This window comes from Chelon labrosus (genome assembly GCF_963514085.1).
Source record: "Chelon labrosus genome assembly, chromosome: 14".
In the NCBI taxonomy this organism is placed as follows: domain Eukaryota; kingdom Metazoa; phylum Chordata; class Actinopteri; order Mugiliformes; family Mugilidae; genus Chelon; species Chelon labrosus.
In genome coordinates, this window is record NC_140347.1 from 12506416 (window position 1) to 12528650 (window position 22235).

The window sequence follows — 22235 nt, forward strand, 5'->3', positions numbered from 1 at the left end:
TGCTGGGGCGTGAGGCCGTGAAATGTAAAACGCGTGTGCGCTTACGCGTTGAGCAGCACCAGGCGCAGCAGCCTCTGATCTCGGGATGTGAGGCTTCTTATCAGTGAGCCGGTGCCAGACAGTTTATCTCCCTCTCCCCCTCCTCATATCTTTCCCTCAGACAGATAGCATCCGTCTAAAACACTTCATCTAAAGAGAGGTGAGGAAGTTCTTGTCACTCACACACCTTCAGCTTTCCTCCAAGTTTCGGGGAAAATCGTATTCCTCCTCCTCCTCCTCGTCGGTCTTTTCATCCGCTATCTCGCGGAGCTGCAGTCCTACACGCAGCAGCAGCGGCAGCAGTCGTAGATAAAACAAGTCACAGGCCGAGCTGTTCTGTTAGCATGCAGCCACAGCTCTCCCCCCCTGTTGTACTTCAATGCAAATGCTGCCCTATATTTCTCCTCCTGCACACTTCCTCCTGTAACGCTGTATCACTCTTCCCCCTCTCCGGTTCAGGTTTTTCCCCACCTCTTCCCATCTTTCCCTGCTTTAGTTTATAAGGTAGTTTTCCTGTCTCTTATATTGTCCTCTCTTATACTCACATTCATCTGGAGGTTCATCAAATCAGGATTGAACAAAACCACGTAAATCACAAATGTAATTCTGCACAGTGTGAGAGTAAACAGGGCAGTGTAAGCCTTGCTCTGTAGTCAGACAGACTTGTGTAGGCAAGAAGAAATAAAGATTCATGTAGCATACACCGATCAGGCATAACATTATGACCACCTTCCTAATATTGTGTAGGTCTCCCTTGTTGCCTCCAAAACAGTTGTGGCTCATCAGAGAATGGACATGGGCCTTCTGAGGGTGTCCTGTGGTGTCTGGCAACAAGATGTTGTTAGTGGGGGCCTTTGGGTCCTATGGGTTGAGGGGAGGGGCCTCTGTGGATCATCCCACAGATACTAGATCAGTTTGGGATCTAGTGAATTTGGAGGCCAGGTCAACACCTTGTGCTGTTCTTCGTGTTTTTTGAGTTGTTTTTAAAACGTTTTTGTGTGCGTGTGTCGGCTGCATCCTTCTGGGGATGTCTGCTGCCATCAAGGAGTGTCATTGCTACGGGGTGGGGGTGCCTGGTCTGGCCTAGGTGGGTGCTACATGTCTAAGTAACATCCACATGAATGAATGCCAGGTCCAAACGTTTCCCAGCAGAACATTGTATTGTCACAAGATGGTCAATGTTATTCACTTCTCCTATAAGTGGTTTTAATGATGTAGCTGATCAGTGTATTATTAATTAATTAATTAATTAATTCAATTCATCTTCTGTAACCGCGTATTATAACCAACTGAAATTAGTATTGGGATACAGTATTAGTATGCACAGCTTAAAAGAGAAAAACAACAACACAAAGAGAAGATGAAGGGGCAGAGCAAGTCAACTGATGCAACAGATGCCAGAGAAAGAAAGAAAGAAAGCACGTCGGGTTAACAAGCAACCGAAGACAAAACTCAACAAAAACAGAGAAAAACAAACACTGAAAGATCAAGATGTCAAGGAAGAGACATTAGAACACAGACAGATGCATAGAAAGACCCAGAAGCACGGCTGGAGAAAAGACAGAAACAGGCATGAGACAGTACATAAAGAAACAGTTAGAGCCCAGAGAGACTTCTTGGGGTGGCTTTGTGGCCCTCCATAATGGCCCACAGCCAGTGCAGTGATATAATGGTGCCATTAAATAGGAGATACAGGCCATTAGTTTGGCTGGCTGGAGTGATAGGGGGAAGAGAGCCTGACAGCACACAAATAGCATCCATGCACGATCGAGGGATAGCAGAGATCAATCAGAGAGATGAGAGAAGACTGGGGAGGACAACAAAGGCAGAGGAGACGTGGGGGTCTAGAGGGGAGAGGAAAAAGGGGGGGAGTGGATGCAGGCGGAGGCCTAAAGGGCAGAGCGAGGGACGATACCCTTTAAATGCTTGCCAGGTTGGGGGTGGGGGGGGGCAAGGTGTGCGAATGAATTCATTTGATAAAGTACTTTTGACCTCACCCACTGCACCGCCAATGACACTAGACACATCGCTCTAGTCATCTCTCCATCTCACGTCTCTCCCCGACCTTCAGCCAAGCATCTTTCTTGTCGTCCACCATCTTACACCTCGTGTCCGTAGTAGGGCGACGCAACATAACTCACGTCACCGTCAAGGATCCCGTCAGTCTGCTTCAAGTAGCGGATCATACGCGGCGTGACTCTTTACCTCATCGGCTTGTTTGGATTGCAAAGGGAATTTTAAATTTAGTTCTTGGGCGTCGAAACACTCTTGCACCTGCTCATAGTTAATGATCTCCGCTTAATTGTATTGTGCTAGTTGTGTCGTGTCACACATTTCTGCAGAGTTTGCAAATGATGCATCAGCGGTTCAAAAGGCAACCGCGTGGCCTTTGCAGCCTCATTAAGTTGCCTTGTGTTGCACTGAATGGCGACTGTTAAACCTCTGATTAAGGTTTGGCACGCACTGCTGTTTATACAAGGACTGATTGCAAATTTGAACATAATACACACAAATCACTGCACTCATTGCTGGGGTTTCAGCTAAAGATAACGAGGAAGACACTTAAGAGGTGCGCGCACCGGCGGGAAAGGAACGCGGGTCATTGCAGAAACTCACAAGTTAAGGTTTACAGATCGGCTCTGACCGCCTGAGTGATTTATTTTATTTTTTGGTTTTCCATCCAGATGCTTTTGTGGGAAAATATTATTCTGACCTTCCCCAGGAGACAGGACACTGCGCTGATTGACACTGTTTTCTTGACTTTCCTAGAGGGGACTGACTTGTAGCACTGCGCTCTTGTCCAACCATCTGTAGAGAGAGAAAGGCTCTGTGCTTTACACGGTTTGCTGTTTCACAGAGGTCCAGAATTATGTTGGAGCAGAAGACGAAATGTGCAAGAGGGTGCTTTGTAAAGGAAATGGAGCGTTTTCATGAAGGAACAAAAACAGACATCTCCAACCACTGAAAATCGTTGAAAGCACTTTTCAAGGAGCGTCCCCCACCGCCCTTGTCTCTCTGAAACAATGGGATATGTATGAAGGAAGGCATCAGAGAGGGACTGCTGATTTTTGGATGCTGGTGATACCTGTAGGTGTAAGCGCATAGTGATTGGATATTTTACCTGAAGCAAGGGGGGGGTTCTGCATCCCAGCATGCGGACTCACAGGCACACACAAATAGAGGCAAGTCAGAGAAAAATATAAAACATGGCTCCAAAAAGCAAGCTGAAACAAGGGCAAGTGGCTTCTTCTCGAGTCAGTTAAGGAGCAGATACAATCATTCATTCATCTTCTGTAACCGCTTGTTCCTGTGAAGGGTCGCGGGGTCTGCTGGAGCCTATCCCAGCTGTCGTTGGGCGAGAGGCGGGGTACACCCTGGACAGGTCTCCAGTCTATCACAGGGCTAACACAGAGAGACAGACAACCATTCACACTCACACCTACGGCCAATTTAGAATCACCTAATGAGCATGTCTTTGGACGGTGGGAGGAAGCCGGAGTACCCGGAGAGAACCCACGCAGACACAGGGAGAACATGCAAACTCCACACAGAAAGGCCCAGTCGGCCCATGGATTCGAACCCGGGACCTTCTCGCTGTGAGGCATCAGTGCTAACCACCTCATCACTGTGCCGCCCGACCAGATACTTGCTCCTGTTAAAATTCCAACTCTCGAATAAGCAACTTGGGTGGTTCCTTGAAGACGTCTCACCACTCATCCAAGTCCAGTTGCCCCTGTTCCAGCTTGTTTTTTGTATAAACCATCACCTGGATGACTGAGAACCTTCACAGACGAACATCATGGATACCACTTATATGCAAAACCGTAAATACCCCAAACTCCAATGTTGAACCATGGATGTCACGCAGAACGGTTCTTTAATTAGAGATCATAAGGTCTGATCCACAAGAACTGGTCCGCTAATTAAGTTTTGTCCTCTCTCCCCACTTACATCTTAATATATTTGTTGTAGCTTTGTACAGATATGAATATTGCATATAACAGTTACATACTAAAAATAATTCCTGCACTAATTTGCTTCCTAGAGTTCAGACAGAGACTAAAAAGTCAGTCTGTGACCATATTTTAATGGATCATTAAAAGTTACAAAGAAACTTGTGACGGGGTTTTTGAGGACTGTATCAATGAAACACTTATTGTGTGATCCACTCCATCCTCCATCCTACCCCCGACCCCCACCACCCTCCTATCTTTATCCCTCTGCAGCCCTGATTTATGGTCCCATCTCTGCCGTGCACTCATTCCCCTCTCCCTCGCGCCGCCTCTCACGGCAACCGCAGACCCACACAGACAATTACAAGGCGCGTCACATGCTTAAGCTAAAAGCATCCGCTCGTACCGCGGTTTGTGTTTGAACATATAAGGAGTAAAGAAAGGCTAGGGCTTGGGCGTTTATGAGAAGCCCCTCCCGCAAGCGCCCATCTTTGAGGCTACCTTCCCGTCACAAACCTTTAATGAGCAATGGGAAATAAAGGGAAGTGTAAGTTTCTCCGTTTTACGGGACGAGTTCCTTCGGTTGTAAATGAACGCGGAGAAGTTGAGCTGAGGAGGAAGTCGTCGTAACCTGCAGCGGAGGCTATTTCAACCTGGCCCAGAAAATTCTGCGGTACAATCCTTTTACACTCCACTGCTTTTGCTGCAGTGCCCTGTATTATGCACCCATCCCTCTATCCTTCCATCTTTCTTACTCTCCACCCCTCCGACTCTCCCCCCCGCCTGCACGCGCTTAAACTGCAACCGAGCTGATTCTTATCCGCCGTCTCTCAAGCCGGTACTTTTTGCCTAAAAGGGGAACAGCCCAGCTTATTTATCAAGGGAGATAAGGCCACGGGCACGATCTACGTCCAAACACAGCAACGTCACATGTATTTGTGTGCTTTAGCCGAGGATTGGCCATGTTGCTACTTGGCTATTTTCCAAAGTACACCTACAGATGTGTATCTAGAAAGTAGATAAATATTAATGTGTTATCTTCTGCAGAGTGCGTGTCAGTGCACGAGTCCTTGCCCTCCAACCTCCGCAGGATAACATGGACTCACTTACCAGCAGAGACCTGAACTCCAGGCTTCCACAATTAGATCACTCATGATTATCCAATTAGCACGGCTACTCTATGTGGGCCGAGTGAGGATAAAGGGTGGGGAGCGGATGGGAGGAGGAGGAGGAGGAGGAGGAGGAGGGGAGAGGCAATAAGAAAATGAACGTAATTCAATGAATGTAGACAGATCCTATGACAGAGGCGGGCGGGAACAAAAGTATAGACCAGAAGGAAGATTCTGAACCTCAACGGGCCCCTTTTACTCTGCAAAAAGCTAAGAAACACTTCACTGCCTTGTAAAAAGACACCACGGCCCCCGCTTGAATTCACAGAAAAGCCATAAGCAGCGAGTACAACCGAGCGAGCATTTTACTGTCTCTGTCAGTGACAAGGAAACAGTTAGAGTAGCATTGTGCAAAGCCGTAAACACACTGCTAGCCCATGGGAAATCGATACGGCGCCTTGGAGCATGGCATTATACTGCTGTGATTCTCCCTCTTTTTTAACTTTGCACCCACTGCACTCCACACTACATCCACTACCCTGTCATTCTGCCTCCACTCTTTCTCTCTCTCTCTCTCTAGAGAGAAAACCTGGCCCACCTGACAGCCCTCGCAGTTTATCGCATTTGTTTTTATTAGTGCTCACAAATAATACAACCCATATCTCCTGTGTCGGGGGGAAACGAGCTTCCGGGCCAAGGTGAAAGAGGCTAAAGTGAAGAATGACATGATCTCATAGCTACCTCCTCCTGCCATTAACACCAGTTACCATGAATGAATGAATGAAATCAAGGGAAAAATATAGCCGTGCGTCTATGTATGCGAAGCTACAACACTCACATTCCTCCTCTTTGGGGTCCAGCTGTGTGACGCTGATGGAGAGGCGGTCCACTCTCTCCTGCAGGGAGTTGACCCGGAACGAGAAGGAGTGGGCCTCGTTGAACAGCTCCCCGAACAGGTCCTCTGCATATTTACCTGCACACACACATCATGCATAACCGTCAAAAAATAATTATCTAATGTTTATTCAGTTGTTCAAAGCAGTAATTACGTTTGGTAACGGTAATTTCACTTTAGCGTCTCTTTAGTAGCCTGCAACGCCAAGTGTACATCTTTTGAAATGACAAAAACCGCAGCAAACTAGAAGCGCTGCTCTTCCTCTCCGTCAGTAATCACACATTTGCGCAATCACTGATATTAAAAGCTGGAGAAACACCGTGTCAGCGGTGAATGGAAATCCCGGGAGAGCCCATTGGCGCGGGCTGACTTCCCCCGATAGAGATGTGAGTGCTGCAGATGTTTTGCCAGAGACAGCGTTGTGATACTGAGGTACAAATAAAACAAGAAAGAAGAAAGAATGATGCAGATTAAACTGAAGGTTATGAGTTTTTGCTTAGATAAACAGGCTTTGCCACTCTTCAGTGTGCATTGCAGCTTCTGTCCTGCTAAATATGTGGGTAGTGATTTTACACCATCACACACCACATCATTCGTGAAGCGTTTTTAAATTGAAGTGGATTCGTGTCATGGCCGATGGGTCGTGACCATATGTTGCGACATGAAATGGTTTTTTCACCCTTCCTCAGAACTGTGCTAAGCAAAGTACACTTCAAACTGATAGGCGGTTTAGGCTAGCTGACGTGCATCTCCCCAGAAACTACGTGCCACGGCGATGCAGGCTGCAAGAGCTGTGATTGGTCCGCTTGGTAGTAGCGTGTTTCCGCTTTTGTATTTCCGGCTGCTTCTCCATCTCTGCAATTTTCGAACTGATTGTCTTGGATCAATGAAGATGGACCACACTGAAGAAAGGTTAACTGAGGAGGTTCGGAAGATACAAACATTTGTACGACTTGTCTTCTGTGAAATTTCGGTTTCAGTCGCCATTGTTGAAAGTGAAGCAGGAGGTGGAAACAAAAATGTACCCGACTGGCAAAAAAGACACAGCGTCGACTAGCGTTTGGGTGCGTTGCTACAGAGTGAGCAAGACTGACGAACGCACAAATATAAATGACTCGCACCGGCGTAGGCTACATGCGTAGGTTACGGCATATATGTCCCGCAGTACTCTTAAAGGGGAACTACTGTTTTTTTTCCAACCTGGACCTTATTTCTAGCATAAAATACAACGTTTACTCACCCATATAACTTTGGTGTCATTTGGAGTCGTTCAGGAGATAATTAGATCTGCGTATATCCATATAGTGGGAGTGAATGGGGCACCGAAACGCAGCCTCTAAATAACGCATTATCTGCCGCAAAACTTGTTCATTTCACCAATATTTTGTTATGACACGCTAGTGCTATTCCCCGTTGAATCCTAGATTGACCCCGGATGATGTCTTCTGACCTGGATGATGTCATCTCTGAGCGCCACGCTCACCTTTTTTACCTGTGATTTGCTACTGCTATGGTTCGTCCACAACCTCAGAATCTGAAAAATATTTTGCAAAAAACTAGCACAGAAACCCACTGAAACATCTTTCAGTGATTAAATTTCTGTGGATTAAACGTATTAGTATTAATCCTCACATTTATATGAGAAAACATTTGTAATTTTCCAATTTTTTTCTTGGACCAACTCAAATTCAAACACTGTCAATAAACAAACGCGTGCGTATCTGTGCATGTGCGTCTTTGCGTTACTCACTGAGGCTGCTGAGCTGGCGGATGACGTTGGCCAAGGAGATGTTAGTCACGCACTCCAGCTCATTCTTGATGTTCCTTGGCAGCACCGTGTGGCACAGGTGCCTGGGCTCGATGGTGCGCTTCACCAGCGGCATCCTTCTGCTGCGACGCCGCTACCTACAGCAGACAGGGCGAGGAGGGAGACGGGACGGGTATATAAAAGGCGGAGGGGGAAGAGGAAAGGGAGGAGAAAACTTCATTAGTGGGCCGATTCTTGTTACAGACCTTGACGATTTTGCGTCATACAGAGAAGAGGAAGGCAAAGAAGAAATGGAAAGAAATTGGAGAGAGAAAGAGGAACGTGACCTGGGTGGAAGGGTAAAAAGGACAAACAGAGAATCTGAGACGTGCTGCAGTTCTCACAGAAATATAAAATGCAGTAAAATAGCAGGGAAGTAATGTTTTGACATTTCTGAGAGCCATGTTGCCTGATCTGTCTCCCTAACTTAGCAGTGTCTTGTCCTTTTCATCCTGGCAAACATACCTCAGCACTTTGTCTGCCCACTCAGCCATGCTAATGGCATTAGGCTGTGGCGTAGGACTGCTTAAGCTCCTTTTTTTGCACCAACACAAAAAAAAAAAAACAAGGACAGCTGGTTGAAACCACAGAAGACGCAGACGTGATACAGAACCAGAATCTGTTTGCAGAGATCATACTTCACTGTACTCATTATTACCTCCTTTCACACGGTCAAGAAAAGAAAAACAACTTTTGTCAGACCTTGAAAAACTTTAAATTCACATGCAAATATCAACTACGGAACACACACACACCAGTGGTAGAGGTGCCCCAAATACAATTCAAGAAATCGGTGATTGAAGAGAATACTAAAGGCAAGGGAGCACTCAGGGTAAAGCATACCCTGACCTTTGACGACTTAGCAGAATTTATTAGTAGCAAACGGCAGAACTCTGGACTACGAAGCCTCGGAAAGAAAGTAACCTGAATGTAAATTGACCAAAATGAAAATCATGCCCCTTCCAGAGGTCTGTACTTTTTTTTATCTGCAAAAGTCGTAAGAGACTCTGCACCGCTATGCAAGCAGGAGACAATGTAGGATCATGGTTTCTAGCAAAGTATCGGTCAAATCCCAATTTTGACCTGATGACGATGGTGCTAGGAGACAATTTACTGATCATAATAGTGATAACAGTTCATCTAAAGGTGGACATAAGCATGTGTGCTAATTAAAACGTCATGGAAATCCATCCAATAAGTCTCCAAAGTCCCGTCATCGTCAGGGAACCAGATTTGTTCAAATCGTTTCCATATCTGTTGAGATATTCCATTGTGAAACAACTTAAACGCTATAAAAGCATGCAATGAAAACAAAAGTGGGAACCGGGAGCAAAGAAATCTGGAAGGTGGGTGAGGCCAGAAACCCATCGACCAGCATGACTCCCTCGATGACAACACCAGTTAATCAAGCTAAAAACACTCTGTCTCTCTTGCCAACTTGTGATTAATTAGGGGAAGCATGTGCAGTGATGTGGATATCAGGTGCTCAGATGGACTGACTGACTGGACTTGACAGCTATAAGACCTTGTTAATGCTCTGATTAAAAGTTTAATTGACGTCTGGTGCTTTTAATAGCCCGCTGTGTTCTTAGCGACGTTTGGAATAAACACAATTACTCACCTTATCTGTACAAATGTAAGCCAAGAAAGACTTTTTCTAGGATGTCGCCCAGCTATGGATGGTTAGAAGGGCGAGGGAGGGGGAGATCAGTTAAAGGCTACGCTGAGGTGAGTCATCTCCGAAGCATCTCAAATGGGGGCATTAGTGACCATAAAAGCCAAGGATGAGAGCACCCTCGTCCTAAACAGTTGTTGAAGTGGTTTGAAAGGGGGGCGCGGGTCATTTAACAGTGACACAAACCAAAACACTTTTAAAATAACAAGGCGTGCCCTCTACGCTTTCAGATTAATATTTCCTTTTCCCCATTACTTCCCATAGTCTCTGCATCACTCACACACGTGTACACGACCTCAAGTAACAACTAGGCCCAGAAATACTTAAAGGGGAACTACTGTTTTTTACAACCTGGACCTTATTTCTGGCATAAGATACGATCGTTTACTCACCCATATAACTTTTGTGTAATTTGTATTCCTTCGGGAGATATTTAGATTTGTGTATATCCATATAGTGGGAGTGAATGGGGCACCAAAACGCAGCCTCTAAATAACGCATTATCTGCCGCGAAACTCATTCATTTCACCAATATTTTGTTATCGTACGCTAGTGCTACGCCCCGTTGCTACTGTAAGTTTTTTGCAACATGGCTGAATATTTTTTCGATTCTGAGGTTGTGGACGAACCATAGCAGTAGCAAATTACAGGTAAACAAACCGACCGTCACAGGAGTGCGAGGATGCTAAGAGATGACATCATCATGATGATACAGGTAACTCCGGACTCAGCGGGGAATGGCACTAGCGTACGATAACAAAATATTGATGAAATGAAGGAGTTTCGCGGCAGATAATGCGTTATTTAGAGGCTGCGTTTCGGTGTCCCAGTCACTCCCACTATATGGATATACACAAATCTAAATATCTCCCGAAGGAATACAAATTACACAAAAGTTATATGGGTGAGTAAACGATCGTATCTTATGCCAGAAATAAGGTCCAGGTTGTAAAAAACAGTAGTTCCCCTTTAACATGTATATTGGGAGGACCATATTAAAATGTCTGGCACTTGGAAAAGCTGTTAAACTCAGAAACAAACAAATGGAATAGCTTTCTAAGGACAGAACCAGGTTAATTATTTCTCTCTCGTTCAGTTTAATGCAAAAAGCAACAAAAATAATAATGCACAGTACCCTTTCTGCTCTATTTTAAACCGCCAACATCCTTCCCCATCAATGTACTTTGAATATATCGCAAATCAATAAGGCGCTTGTTTACCTTTCATCAGTACACTTTATGAGGAAAGCAAGCGTGGCTGCATTTTCTACATTCAGCATATCACTGGGGAACAGGTGTGAAGCAGAGGCCGATAAACAGAGAAGCAAACAAAAATGTAATCAGTCAATCATGACTGTTTACTCCTCCGCAAAGCTGATTTTAAAGCACACACACACACACACACACACACAGAAAAGCTCACACTGTTTTTTGCACTCCTCCCCTCTTCGCTCATTTCCTCCATCATCAAGGCTTCTTTCCTCCCTTCATCTCCCCCATAAAGGAATGCGTTGTCCTCTTAACAACCTTCCACCTACCTAGCACGTCATGAGATTTATTCCCGAGGAGGACTGTGAATAGGTTTGTCTAAAAGGGGGAACAAAAACAATGATGGAAAATTGCACTTCCAGCGAGCGGTGAAAATAAAGATGACACGGGAGGAGAAAGCACCATTTTTAGGCAGAGGTGGGAGTCAAGCAGCCTACGCATTTACAAGATTAACAACCTTATTTTATTTTTGTCTTTATTTATTTATTTTTTAAAACAAATGCACCATAAATGGCGGAGAAGCGATGACGTTGGAGCCAAAAGCAACGCAGCAATAGGCAAAAGAGAATTAACGTTCAGCCCAAGCACCTTTACATAAAAGCACATAGGAATAGATGTTAAGTGAGGATATCGATTCTCCTCAGGGAAGCTTTTAAAATGCTGCGTGCAGGCAGTTTCCTCTGGTCTCAAATACAGATTTACAAATGAAACTTGTGATGTTTAGAAGCTGTGTGATCAAGAAATGTGACAAAAGCAGATTTTTTGTGTAGGTCTAGTACATGCGAGCAAGGTTATACCATTTCCTAGGTATGTGCTGGCAAATCCTCAATGAGCATATGTATGTTTGTTGCGTGATCAATGACTGCAGCAAACATTTACTGCCTCGTTGATTGGAAATAAGTCCAGGAAGATCTTACCAAATGCAAGCACAAGCGCTGTATACACCACCCACACACACTGTACATGCTTCATTTGTCTTTTAAGGTTGCCATACCACACTGGGACATGACGATATGTGACAGCTCCATTCCCATGAGAACAATGCAGTCATTTCTCACGGGCTTCCCGCTTACACATCATCCTCTGACACAGAGAGAAAGAACGGACCAACTATAGGACGATAAACTCGTTTAAGTTTATAAAACTGACACAGAATAACATGTAGTTTCTCGCATTTCTAATAAGCCACATTCAGTGAGAAATCACTGAAAACTGTTTTGCTCTGAAGAGTTTTCCATCACTGGATAAACTCAGGATGTTCGTCATTATCAGCGCATGTCAAGGTCTTTTTTTTTTCATGAATGGATTTTCATTTAAGGGTTAATTTAAGAAACACTCCAATGAGATACTGAAGACTGAAAGGAAACTGAAGAAAGCAGAATAGATTCTTAATAGGAAGGTGTAGTGTAACATGGCCATTCATTCATTCATTCATTCACTCATCTTCTGTAACCGCTTGTCCTGCGAAGGGTCACGGGGTCTGCTGGAGCCTATCCCAGCTGTCATTGAGCGAGAGGCGGGGTACACTCTGGACAGGTCTCCAGTCTATCACAGGGCTAACACAGAGAGACAGACAACCATTCACACTCACATGCTACCACCTACGGCCAATTCAGAATTTAACCTAACGAGCATGTCTTTGGATGGTGAGAGGAAGCCGGAGAGAACCCACGCAGACACGGGGAGAACATGCAAACTCCACCACACCTCAGATAATATTAGATGCGGAAAAATATTCAGCCATGTTGCAAAAAACTAGCAGTAGCAACGGGGAATAGCACTAGCGTACGATAACAAAATATTGGTGAAATGAACGAGTTTCGCGGCAGATAATGTGTTATTTAGAGGCTGCGTTTCGGTGCCCCATTCACTCCCACTATATGGATAAACGCAGATCTAAATATCTTACGAATGACTACAAATTGCACAAAAGTTATATGTCGTCCGATGGATTCGAACCCAGAACCTTCTTGCATCAGTGCTAATGTCACTGTGCCACCTGTAAGACGGTAAATAATTAATGGACCTCCTGGTCCATTTAAGACAGATTTGTGAAAAAAGCAGCAGACCTAACATCAGAAAATTATAGTCATCCATTTTTGGTTTTATCTTAATTCAATCGCCAGTCGCCAGGTCTTTGAGTGAGAACTGTGGTTTCCCTATACTCCAATTTCTTTCTACTTTCTACATTTATGTGCCATGCTAGTAAAATACACTAAGGCCATCACTGCAGTCCATTTAAGTGTCAACTCATAAGGGATCACCACTGCACAAAAAACGATTACACATACCTGCGATTTCCTCCTTCCTCTTCCATCTTTACATTTCCATCCAGCCTACAGGCTAGCCAGTCTTTCCTATCTGCACACTACTCCGCCCCCCCACCCCCCGCCACCATTCAGCTACTACTTTTATGGTCCATTCATCTTGGGTGGTGCTTCCTGCTGTCACCTATCGCCATGGCAACGGCTGCAGTGGGATGCCATTGGTCACTTTATAATATCTCAAAAGAGACGGGGGCAAAGAGGGTGGGGGTAAAAAACAAAAAGGTAAGAAGAACGTGCGGAGGGAGGAATTAATGGAATAAGATCACAGGGACGCATTCAAAACAGCACTTGATGAATGGACGCAATATGAGGGAGGAAAAAGAGAAAGAGTGCTCGTTCATTGTGTAAAGCAGCGTGAGGGGCGGCACGTGCCGGAGGAGAGCAGGGGGGCCTCCACTGGTGCGGCTCATTGCACCCTGGACAATATGTCCAAATAGAGGCTCTAATGAATCTTAATGGAGTATTTACTCACTCACACTGGCACACAATATAGCTGCAGAGCCCCTCAGAATGAGCAGGTCAAGAGGCTTTTATTTGGAGGGCTTGGCCGACACACCAGCGCCTCGACTCGCGCACAAAGCAACCGGCATTTCCTGCAGATTTATTTTCAGTTTAGCTGGAAAATTATGCAAGAATCTAATAGAAGGCAAATGCTCAGATAAGACACGAATTGCATCTGCATGTCTAAAAAAAGAAAAAAAAAACAAGACGAATATCCAGCAGTGATGCAATTAGTTTATCCCCAGTTGGCTGTCCGTTATTGGCTCTGCGGATCTGGAAAATCACAAGGAGAGAGAGGGGACACAAAGGAGGCAACTAGCAGCAAGGAAGCCGGTTGGAAATTAAACGTCCTCTGCCTCTTCTGAAGCAAGAGAGATATCATCAAAGAACGATGTAAAATTCATGGTCCGGACGCCGATTTACTGGATCACCATGAAACAGAATATAACACAAGGTACGCTTCTACCCGGTTCACCGAAATGAAAGTATAATGGAAAACCAGGAACGATATGACCTCTTTTTCCCCACACTTTTCAATAATTCCTTGTGATTTAATGTTCATTTTAATTAATTATGAATTAAAATAAAGTGTCCTGAATGGGAAACAGGATGGCTGTAACCCTAGGACCTTTCAAGGGCGCTGTCACAAATATAGCATAAAGCATAAAAGTTATTTTTTGACCGCTTGTAAGAATTCACCTGCTGCTAAAAGCTCCACATGTGCATCACGTGAATTATTTAGTAACGGTCAGCGAGTTCAAATAAAGCCAGTAATAATGTGTTCTGTTCATAAAAGCCGCTCTCATCCTGCAGCTCAACGATGGCTTGAGCGTTTCTTTATGTGTCCAGTTTCTGAGAACACAACTGTGGACTTCTGTCTGAACTACGAACAGCTGCAAACATAAAAAACACACACACACACATCTAATCAGGCAAGCTGGCAGAGCTACAGCAGCCAATGGCAGAGGGAGACGAGATCAAACTGGCAAAGCTTACTGGCAGCTGGTTTAAATCAGTGATGCAGATTTGCAGTGCGGGACAGCTACCGGCTCATGTTCCAAAGAAAACAAAGAGGGGGAAAAAGAAAAGGAAACGTCCATTGTCGAGCTCAAAATCTATCAAATGGACTTCAGTTTCCTTTAAAAGACGTTTTCCTTGCGACTGCAGAGCTACAGAAGTAAGAAATACCATGTCTGGCTTTTCCTTATTCTAATGAGGCGGATATAAATTTTTAAAGGCTATTTGAGCTTTCATTTTCTTTCTCATTAGCACACCAAACAGGAAATCTACTTAATTCCATTTAAAAACATTAAATCTTCCCAGCTAAGGCTATGGAGATGTTCGAAAATGATAAGGATTTTTGCAATCATTGATAAAAGTGGGCCTAATCAAGATCCCTGGGGTTCACCAGCCCGTGCAGTAAAGGGTCGGTGAACCCCAAGATCCCTGGGGTTCACCAACCCTTTACTGCATGGGCTGTGCGGAGTATAGAGGACTCGGTATGCTTTAAACAAACCCCTAATGTTGGATGTCAAATCTGACAGAGTGCGAACCTCTGCACAGGAAAAAAAAAAAAAGGTCTCTTGTGGTGAGCTTGTATAAAACGAAACAGCATTCACAAATATGGAGAACGTGCTGCAATTTTCTGACAGCAACCAACAAGGCTGGCGGAGTTTCTCATCAAAGCGATAATGCAAATGGCAGGCCGGCATCGCTGCACCTCGAATCAACCCCCTGCTCCCCCCCAACCACCCATCACAGCGCATCCCGTTGGCAGAACATATCATGGCATGTGCCAGTATGTCTTCCTTCCAATTAAAATTCTGTACAAGCCGACACCTCTTCAGGGGTGGGATGACAACCTTGCAGGCCCGACCGGTGTGATGCTCGAACACACACATATATATGCGCACACACACACAGACCTCTTGTTGCCGAGCTAAAAATACACCAGTAGCACCACTGCTGTCAGATTGGGCTCAGGCAGTTATGCTAACTAGGTTTGCTAGTGGTGGGAAACTTTGCAGGCTGCTTGTGGCGAGGGGATGAGGGTACATAAGCTCATTTCCTTGTCTCAACAACTCTGGAGTTCTGACTGCACTATTTCTCATGATATCCCTTTTGACATGTACTCTACCTTGTGCATAAACAAAGGCAGTTCTGTGCAGAGTTGCAAACTACTTCCTGTTTGTCTTCCCTGAACTCATCTGTGGACACTTTCCGTGTCAGACAGCACAGAGGGCCCAATCAGACGGGGATGTCGTTCAGCATTAGGCCATAAATATCTTTTTGATCAAAGCCAGCATCCTGGAAAGTTGGCACTCAGACAGTACACAGGTACTCAGATGGCACGGATCCATTGGCTGGCTGGCTGGCTGGCTTTTTGAGCTGTCATAATGTTGCCTGGCAGCTGTAAACAAGTTGCGTCAGACACGCGACAACAGAAAGACCAACACCGACTGCTTTACTCGACTCCAAATCAAAATCACAACCCCATTAAAACAGCTATTGGTCGGATATAGGGATGCCCCGAAAAAGTTGTGATGATGCAAGCAACAACCGCAGCAATTTTCGGTAAAATTTTTGCCGAAAATTGCTGCGGTTGTTGCTTGCATCATCACAACATCCTGTTTCGGCCGTGTTGTTTTGCCCGTGTTGTTTCGGTGATAAATTTCCGTTTTTTCGGCCGAAAATTTTCTGACTTTTATCGCCGTGCAAGCAACGGCCGCAACAATTTTCGGCAAAAATTTCGTCCGAAAAAATGAAAATGCGCTTTTGGGCCATTTTCGACAAAAAATTTTACCGAAAATTGCTGCGGTTGTTGCTTGCATCATCACAACATCCTGTTTCAGCCGTGTTGTTTCGCAGATAAATTTTCATTTTTTCGGGCGGAAAATTTCAGACTTTTATCGCCGTGCAAGCAACGACCGCAACAATTTTCAGCCGAAAATGGCCTGTAAGTGCATTTTTGGGTTTCGGACGAAAATTTTCAGTGCATTCCTAGTCGGATACAAATGATAACGAGCTTTGTGCCCGATAATAAACAGCTATTGAACTCTTTGTGTTTGTGCATCAATAAAACACACAATTGGTGCCTTTTTCTTACTTACGACAGCAAACTTCCCATTCATAAAATAGTTTCTGCGCCTGAGTGAATGAACAGAAGTCCCTGTGACTCAACAGTGGTCGCCTGTCCGCTAATCTTTACATTCAAAGCATGATCAATGACGACCCTTTCACTGAGCGAGTGCCTGGACACAGCCCACGTTGTATTTTGTCACAAAGAGATTAGATCACTTCAGACGTTCATTTAGCAAACACGCTTTATCCCGCTGTGGACGTGCACAACTAAATATTCATGGGCATCTGTGTGCCAACATCAATGAGTAAAGTGTCTGATGAACAAACACACTCAAAGAAGTTATCTGCTGAGTGCACAGAAACCCACTGGTATGAATAATGAAAGCCCGCTGCTCAATAATAAATGTCTGCATGCATGCACCGTGCAGCTGCGCTTGTTTGGCCTGCGAGGGAAATTTCATTACACCAACTCCCTTGTTGTTCATGCAGACGTGAAGGACGTGCACGCACTCTTTACCGCCACGGCCACCTCTGTCAGCGCAAAAGCCAACAAATTGCAATCGTAGAAAAAAGAAAATCATTAAAAAGCAAGCGCACATGCAAGTTTAGGAGTCCAGCGTAAAGAAGTGCGGTTCAGTCAAGTCAATTAAACCAGTTTCTAGGAAATAAAACATAAAAAGAATCAGAGTGAAAGAATGAGTATCATGAGAATGACTAAAGACATAAGGGGCAAATGAAGGCCCTGTTTTTGTTACCTTACCACTGACTGGTAAAACTGAAGCCATCTGTTATGATGTACACACAACTACTCAGGTAGTTTTAATGTGCTCTGCATGTTCTATAGTAATGTTTTGGTTGAAAATGGAACAGGATGATTTTAAGACCTTTGCAGCTTACCTGCAGTTACGCTACTATACTCTGTGACACTCACAAACACAACATTAGACTAACAATGGCAAACATTTTGGCATTTCAATGAACTTTTAACACGTCTGATCTGATGAGTTAAGGCCAAAAACTGGATTTGTGAGACCAAATTGACCTTTGAGAGATTGTATTTGTGAGAAAAAGGACACATCAAGGTCTTCGTCAAGGAGGTTTTACATGAACAGATTAAGTTATTGGCGACGTTGTGTTTTCCGAGGTCATACTATCATCAGTTCATGTTCGATTCATAGTGAACATTTGTGCCCAAGTTGAATGAATTCCTTTAACCATTTATGGGGCAAGGAGCCATTTTTGGTGACTCCCACGCACATCTTAAATTGTCCTCATTGAGGTCGAGAAGCCATGTGTTTTTCATCCAGCCAATCAACGAAGAACAAGGCAGCATTCTCAGGTCAAATGCTGTCTGCAAGGTCCCCCTCTGCATGAACACCGAGTGTAACTGCTTTATTAGGTACCACAAAGTAGTGGCCCAATGTTGTCTAATGTGATAATGCGTATATTGACAAGTGCCTGAATCAGCACTTATGTTCTAATGGTCTAAATACATGTCTACATTTGATTACCACTTATGAGCAAGGAACCATACAGTATATGGTAACTTCATTGACCTTGATTTTCTACATGAAAGTTAAAACATTTAGAAAAATTTCACAAAAGTAAAAGAGTCATCTTGTGCCCTACAATAACACTCTAGGGTTGAAAATGTGAATTTCCAAGTATTTCAATGAGTGCCCTATAAAGGGGTTAAAGGCGTCCTGAGGTACAGTGGTTTCCTGTCACCAACATTAGTCACGCATTAAAATTCCCCTTGCAGTGACTAATGTACACTCTAAACCAGTGTTAGAAGCTTCATTACTGGTTGAAACGAGGGTTTTATTTGGATATAACGTGACCTGGATGACTGAGAACCTTTCAAAGGTTGAGTAAAGCAGATTCCTTCTAAAGTTCTGGAACCCAGTTGTTGCTGGACCTATTGCTGGACCAAGGGTTATTCTCGTCTTGTCCTATGTTTGTCACATTCCTTATTGGCACGATGACTCTGTAAAGTCTTTTTCTTTTCTTTTAAATAGAACACTGGGAACTCATTTTCTTTTATGGGTTCTAAGCAACAACCAAATTTCTCACAACTGACAGTTGCTGCTATGGAACATGTCTTTGTTCACACCTTATTGCCTTGTTGGGAGCACACAGTGCTTATGGTCAGCAGATCCATGCTATTTTTCGTTAATGAAGGGTATTTTCCCCTCAAAGAAACCTAAATATACACAATACCACAGGTAGTACAGGTGTGTATATGTATATGTCATGTATTTATACATAAAAATGACCATTTCAAATGTCAAAAGGACCTTTAGCTTCTGTTGCATGTCAAAAAAAAAAAAAACGTTTCCGAGCTTTTGTCCAGAGAGATAAAGAGATATAGGACGTGGATTTAGAAAAAGTGAAAAGAGAACATCTTAAGGCACAGTAAAGAAAGACAAAAAAGCAATGTGGGAGGCATCAGGGGAAAAGGGAGAGAGAGAGAGAGAGAGATCATCTTCTCTCACTGAGATCAATGCCAGAGTCCACAGGCAGCAAAGAGGCAGGTTAACAAATAAAAGGGGATATCTGCCGCGGAGTACGAGCTAATATATCATCAATACAGCAATGTTTTCAATATATTGTGACACAGTAGGTGGTGTGATTCAATACCGCACGATGCACCGTGATGCACTGGTTTCACATTCATCCGGCTGCAGTAAATGTCCCAGAGGAGAACGTGTCAAAAGCAGTTATTCTCTTGAGCGTAAAGTGACATGAATCACGAGAGATGTCACCCCGCTTTGTCCTTTCTGTGCCCTTTGAGCGCTCACCTTTTCATGCAGATCACTTTATTGTTCCCTCTATACTGTATGGAGTATATATGTAGCTCTAGGTGCAAAGCATGAAACGTCTAAAAGTACCTCATGGTCAGAGAATGAATGTTTTATTGTATTCCATTTACAAAAAAAGCAGAACTTCCATTTGTTTTTTTGCTTTTTTTACTTCGACAACCAAATCTCCCACAAGCCTCAAACCAGAAACTAGGTATGAGACGAGCTGCCCGTATTATGTGAACCCACCCCGTTGTTGATGGAGCGGGGTAAATCACACCACAACAAGAGATTTAACAACACATTCACAACCATTCAGTGAACTCAGCGGGGCTTGGCAGCGACCGAGCAGCGGCTGTGTGAAGAGGAGAGAAAAAGGAGAGAGGAGGAGGAGGAGGAGGCAGGGAGGATTTGCGGGATAGACCAGACCCGTCCGGCGGCGGCGAGGGCAGCTGTGCAAACTTCTCGTGGAGCAGTCTCTTGAGTTTGTGTGCGTTTTCGCAGTCTGTGCAAGAGAGATGGCGCCGGGAACGAACTGCCCACGAGCCAGGATAGTGATGGTTAGTGAAGGTGCCCTTGCTGAGGGGAGGCCTGAGGCGGCGCCAGTTGGTACAGAACAGCAGGCCTAATCACCGGGATGACACCAAGTGCGGGTTTGATCGAGTTCTTGACTGATCCGGCTGCACTCAGCTCGCTAGAGTCTTTTCTAATGGGTGTCAGAAGCCGGTCTGGAACATGCTGCACAGCGTAGCACACAAAATAAAATCTACTGCGTAAACAAACGTGCAGTCTCAAAGTCTACAGACGCAACTGCAATCATCGGGTCAAATTAAAATCCCCTTAATTTAGGAACAAAACTTGCATCCAAGCCACAAAACTGGTCACGCTACAAGAAACTAGTTCACAACAAATTGGCGACTACAGTTGCAGAATCGCGATTGCTCACTGGCACTGTCAAGTTGTCATATGTTTTCCAGCAAAACTGCTTTTTTTTTTACAGGTACTCTGAAGCGCACACATGGGCACAATGGCAAGGCAAGCAAGACGGCGGAGGCTGCCAACTGTCCTCAGGGCCTTATATCTATCTATAGAAACAACATTACCCATTTGGGGTCAGGAGGTCAGCTGCAGGCATTACATGACCCGTGTCACGTGACATATCACCACCACCCATGACCCCCATCAGCCTCCACCTCACACCCCCACACGTAGTCCTGAAATCCACGCACTCACAAGTCCTACAAGGGTGAACACTCTCCGCGTGCAAACAGAAAGGAAGCCGGGGTGGGGAGGAAAGGATGGATCTCTGCAGGGCACGGAGGGGGGGACTGGAGAAGACAAAATGTGTCCTGTATTAACAGCACTATAGAAGACAGACTCAATCAAGGCTTAGGTCTTTCACTTACTCCGCCATTAAATTGAATAATGATAAAGACACTGATTCACTATGCCTGCCGGGCGGTTTTCCCGAGCAGCGAGAGAAGAGGTTTTTAGATAGTGGCAGACTGTTACTTAAGGTGTCTGCATGATTCAATTGGCTATATTTAGAGGGAGACTGAGTAGACTGGTGTTTGTGAGTCCAGAGGATCACAATCAAGGCGAGAGACACAATACGGTCTCCCATCCTGGCACGCTCGCGCACACATTTTCCCTCTTGTCCATATAGATTTGGCCATTAGATCAAACTCGATGCAGCGTCTTGTCTCTGGGGAAGGCAATACGGGTGACAATGGAACCGAGAGATTGGAGACAAAGCACCTTTCTGGCCCCTTTTCTCCCTCTTGGTTTTGGCTGTCACCGAGTATTGTAAGGATCCCTGTTCGTCTCCAATCGACTCATCTTGAAAGGGAAGCAAAATCCAATTCTTCCCTGCAGGTACAAAAGCTCTCAGTTGCGTAGTCTCTCTGTTTTTTGTTGTCTTATCTAGGGGCATATTTCAAGCCCCCGGTGTTCTCTTCTGTATTAACTAAGGCTGGTGTTTGTGAGTGTACAAATGCACAAGCAACAACGCAAGAAACGAAATGACTGAATCCATAGCGGCTGTTATCTCTGCTTCCACATGATTCTCTGTTATCTATCCAGGTCAGCCAGACTTTGGCATGTCTGTCGTCCCCCCTCATCACTCCTGACTGTGTATGCGGATATCCGAGTCATCATGCCCTTGTCAATCATGGCCACCATTGCACGGTCCTACAACCAAGAGAGCTCTCAGTTCTGCTGCAATTAGATACACTCCTACTCAGCTTGCTAACAGTCCACATCTTCCCGTTTGCCACAAGAGAGAGCATACATCTTTGACATTCAACCGTCAGGACGCTCCAGGAGCCTTGGTTTCCATTAGATGTCCAAACAAGATTTTAACATGACAGCATCGTGAAGAAGGTGAAGAGCTTTGCTAAGCCGTCAGGACTTCTGTAAAGGTACGGACACACCAAACCAACATCAACCAACTACCACGACAAAGTCCGACTGCGACGTCGCCTATGTTTGGGCCAATAAGTCCCATTTGAACAACGGTTAATGCCCAGTTTGCGCATACTCTATGTTTTGGGCCAGCAGAAATGACAGTACCTCTTCATATCACCAGGTGGCAATAGTCTGTACCCATCACTGAAAAAGGGAAAACATCAGCCTCAGTGTGTCATGGCCCTATGGCTCACAACCATTAAGTCTCTGCCCTTAGACATACCTTCAGCCCAGACAACAATCCAACTTTTTTGTGTTATTTTAACTTGATTAACACCAACTAGCAGACATATCGTCACTAAGCTAGAACACT

The 22235-nt window shown here is 44.7% G+C and overlaps 1 protein-coding gene across 2 annotated transcripts in view; it reads right to left on the reverse strand.

Moving 5' to 3' along the window:
* The window catches only part of wasf1 (WASP family member 1), a 60208-nt gene that overhangs the window by 27624 nt on the left and 10349 nt on the right, over positions 1-22235 (reverse strand). For both annotated transcript variants that reach the window (XM_084560071.1, XM_084560070.1), the window contains exons 2-3: positions 7747-7901; positions 5940-6074 (exon numbers count right to left, since the gene is read on the reverse strand). In XM_084560071.1, coding sequence (XP_084416197.1) covers positions 5940-6074; positions 7747-7879 — 268 coding nt within the window. In that variant the 5' untranslated portion in view covers positions 7880-7901. The remainder of the gene's footprint in view (positions 1-5939; positions 6075-7746; positions 7902-22235) is intronic.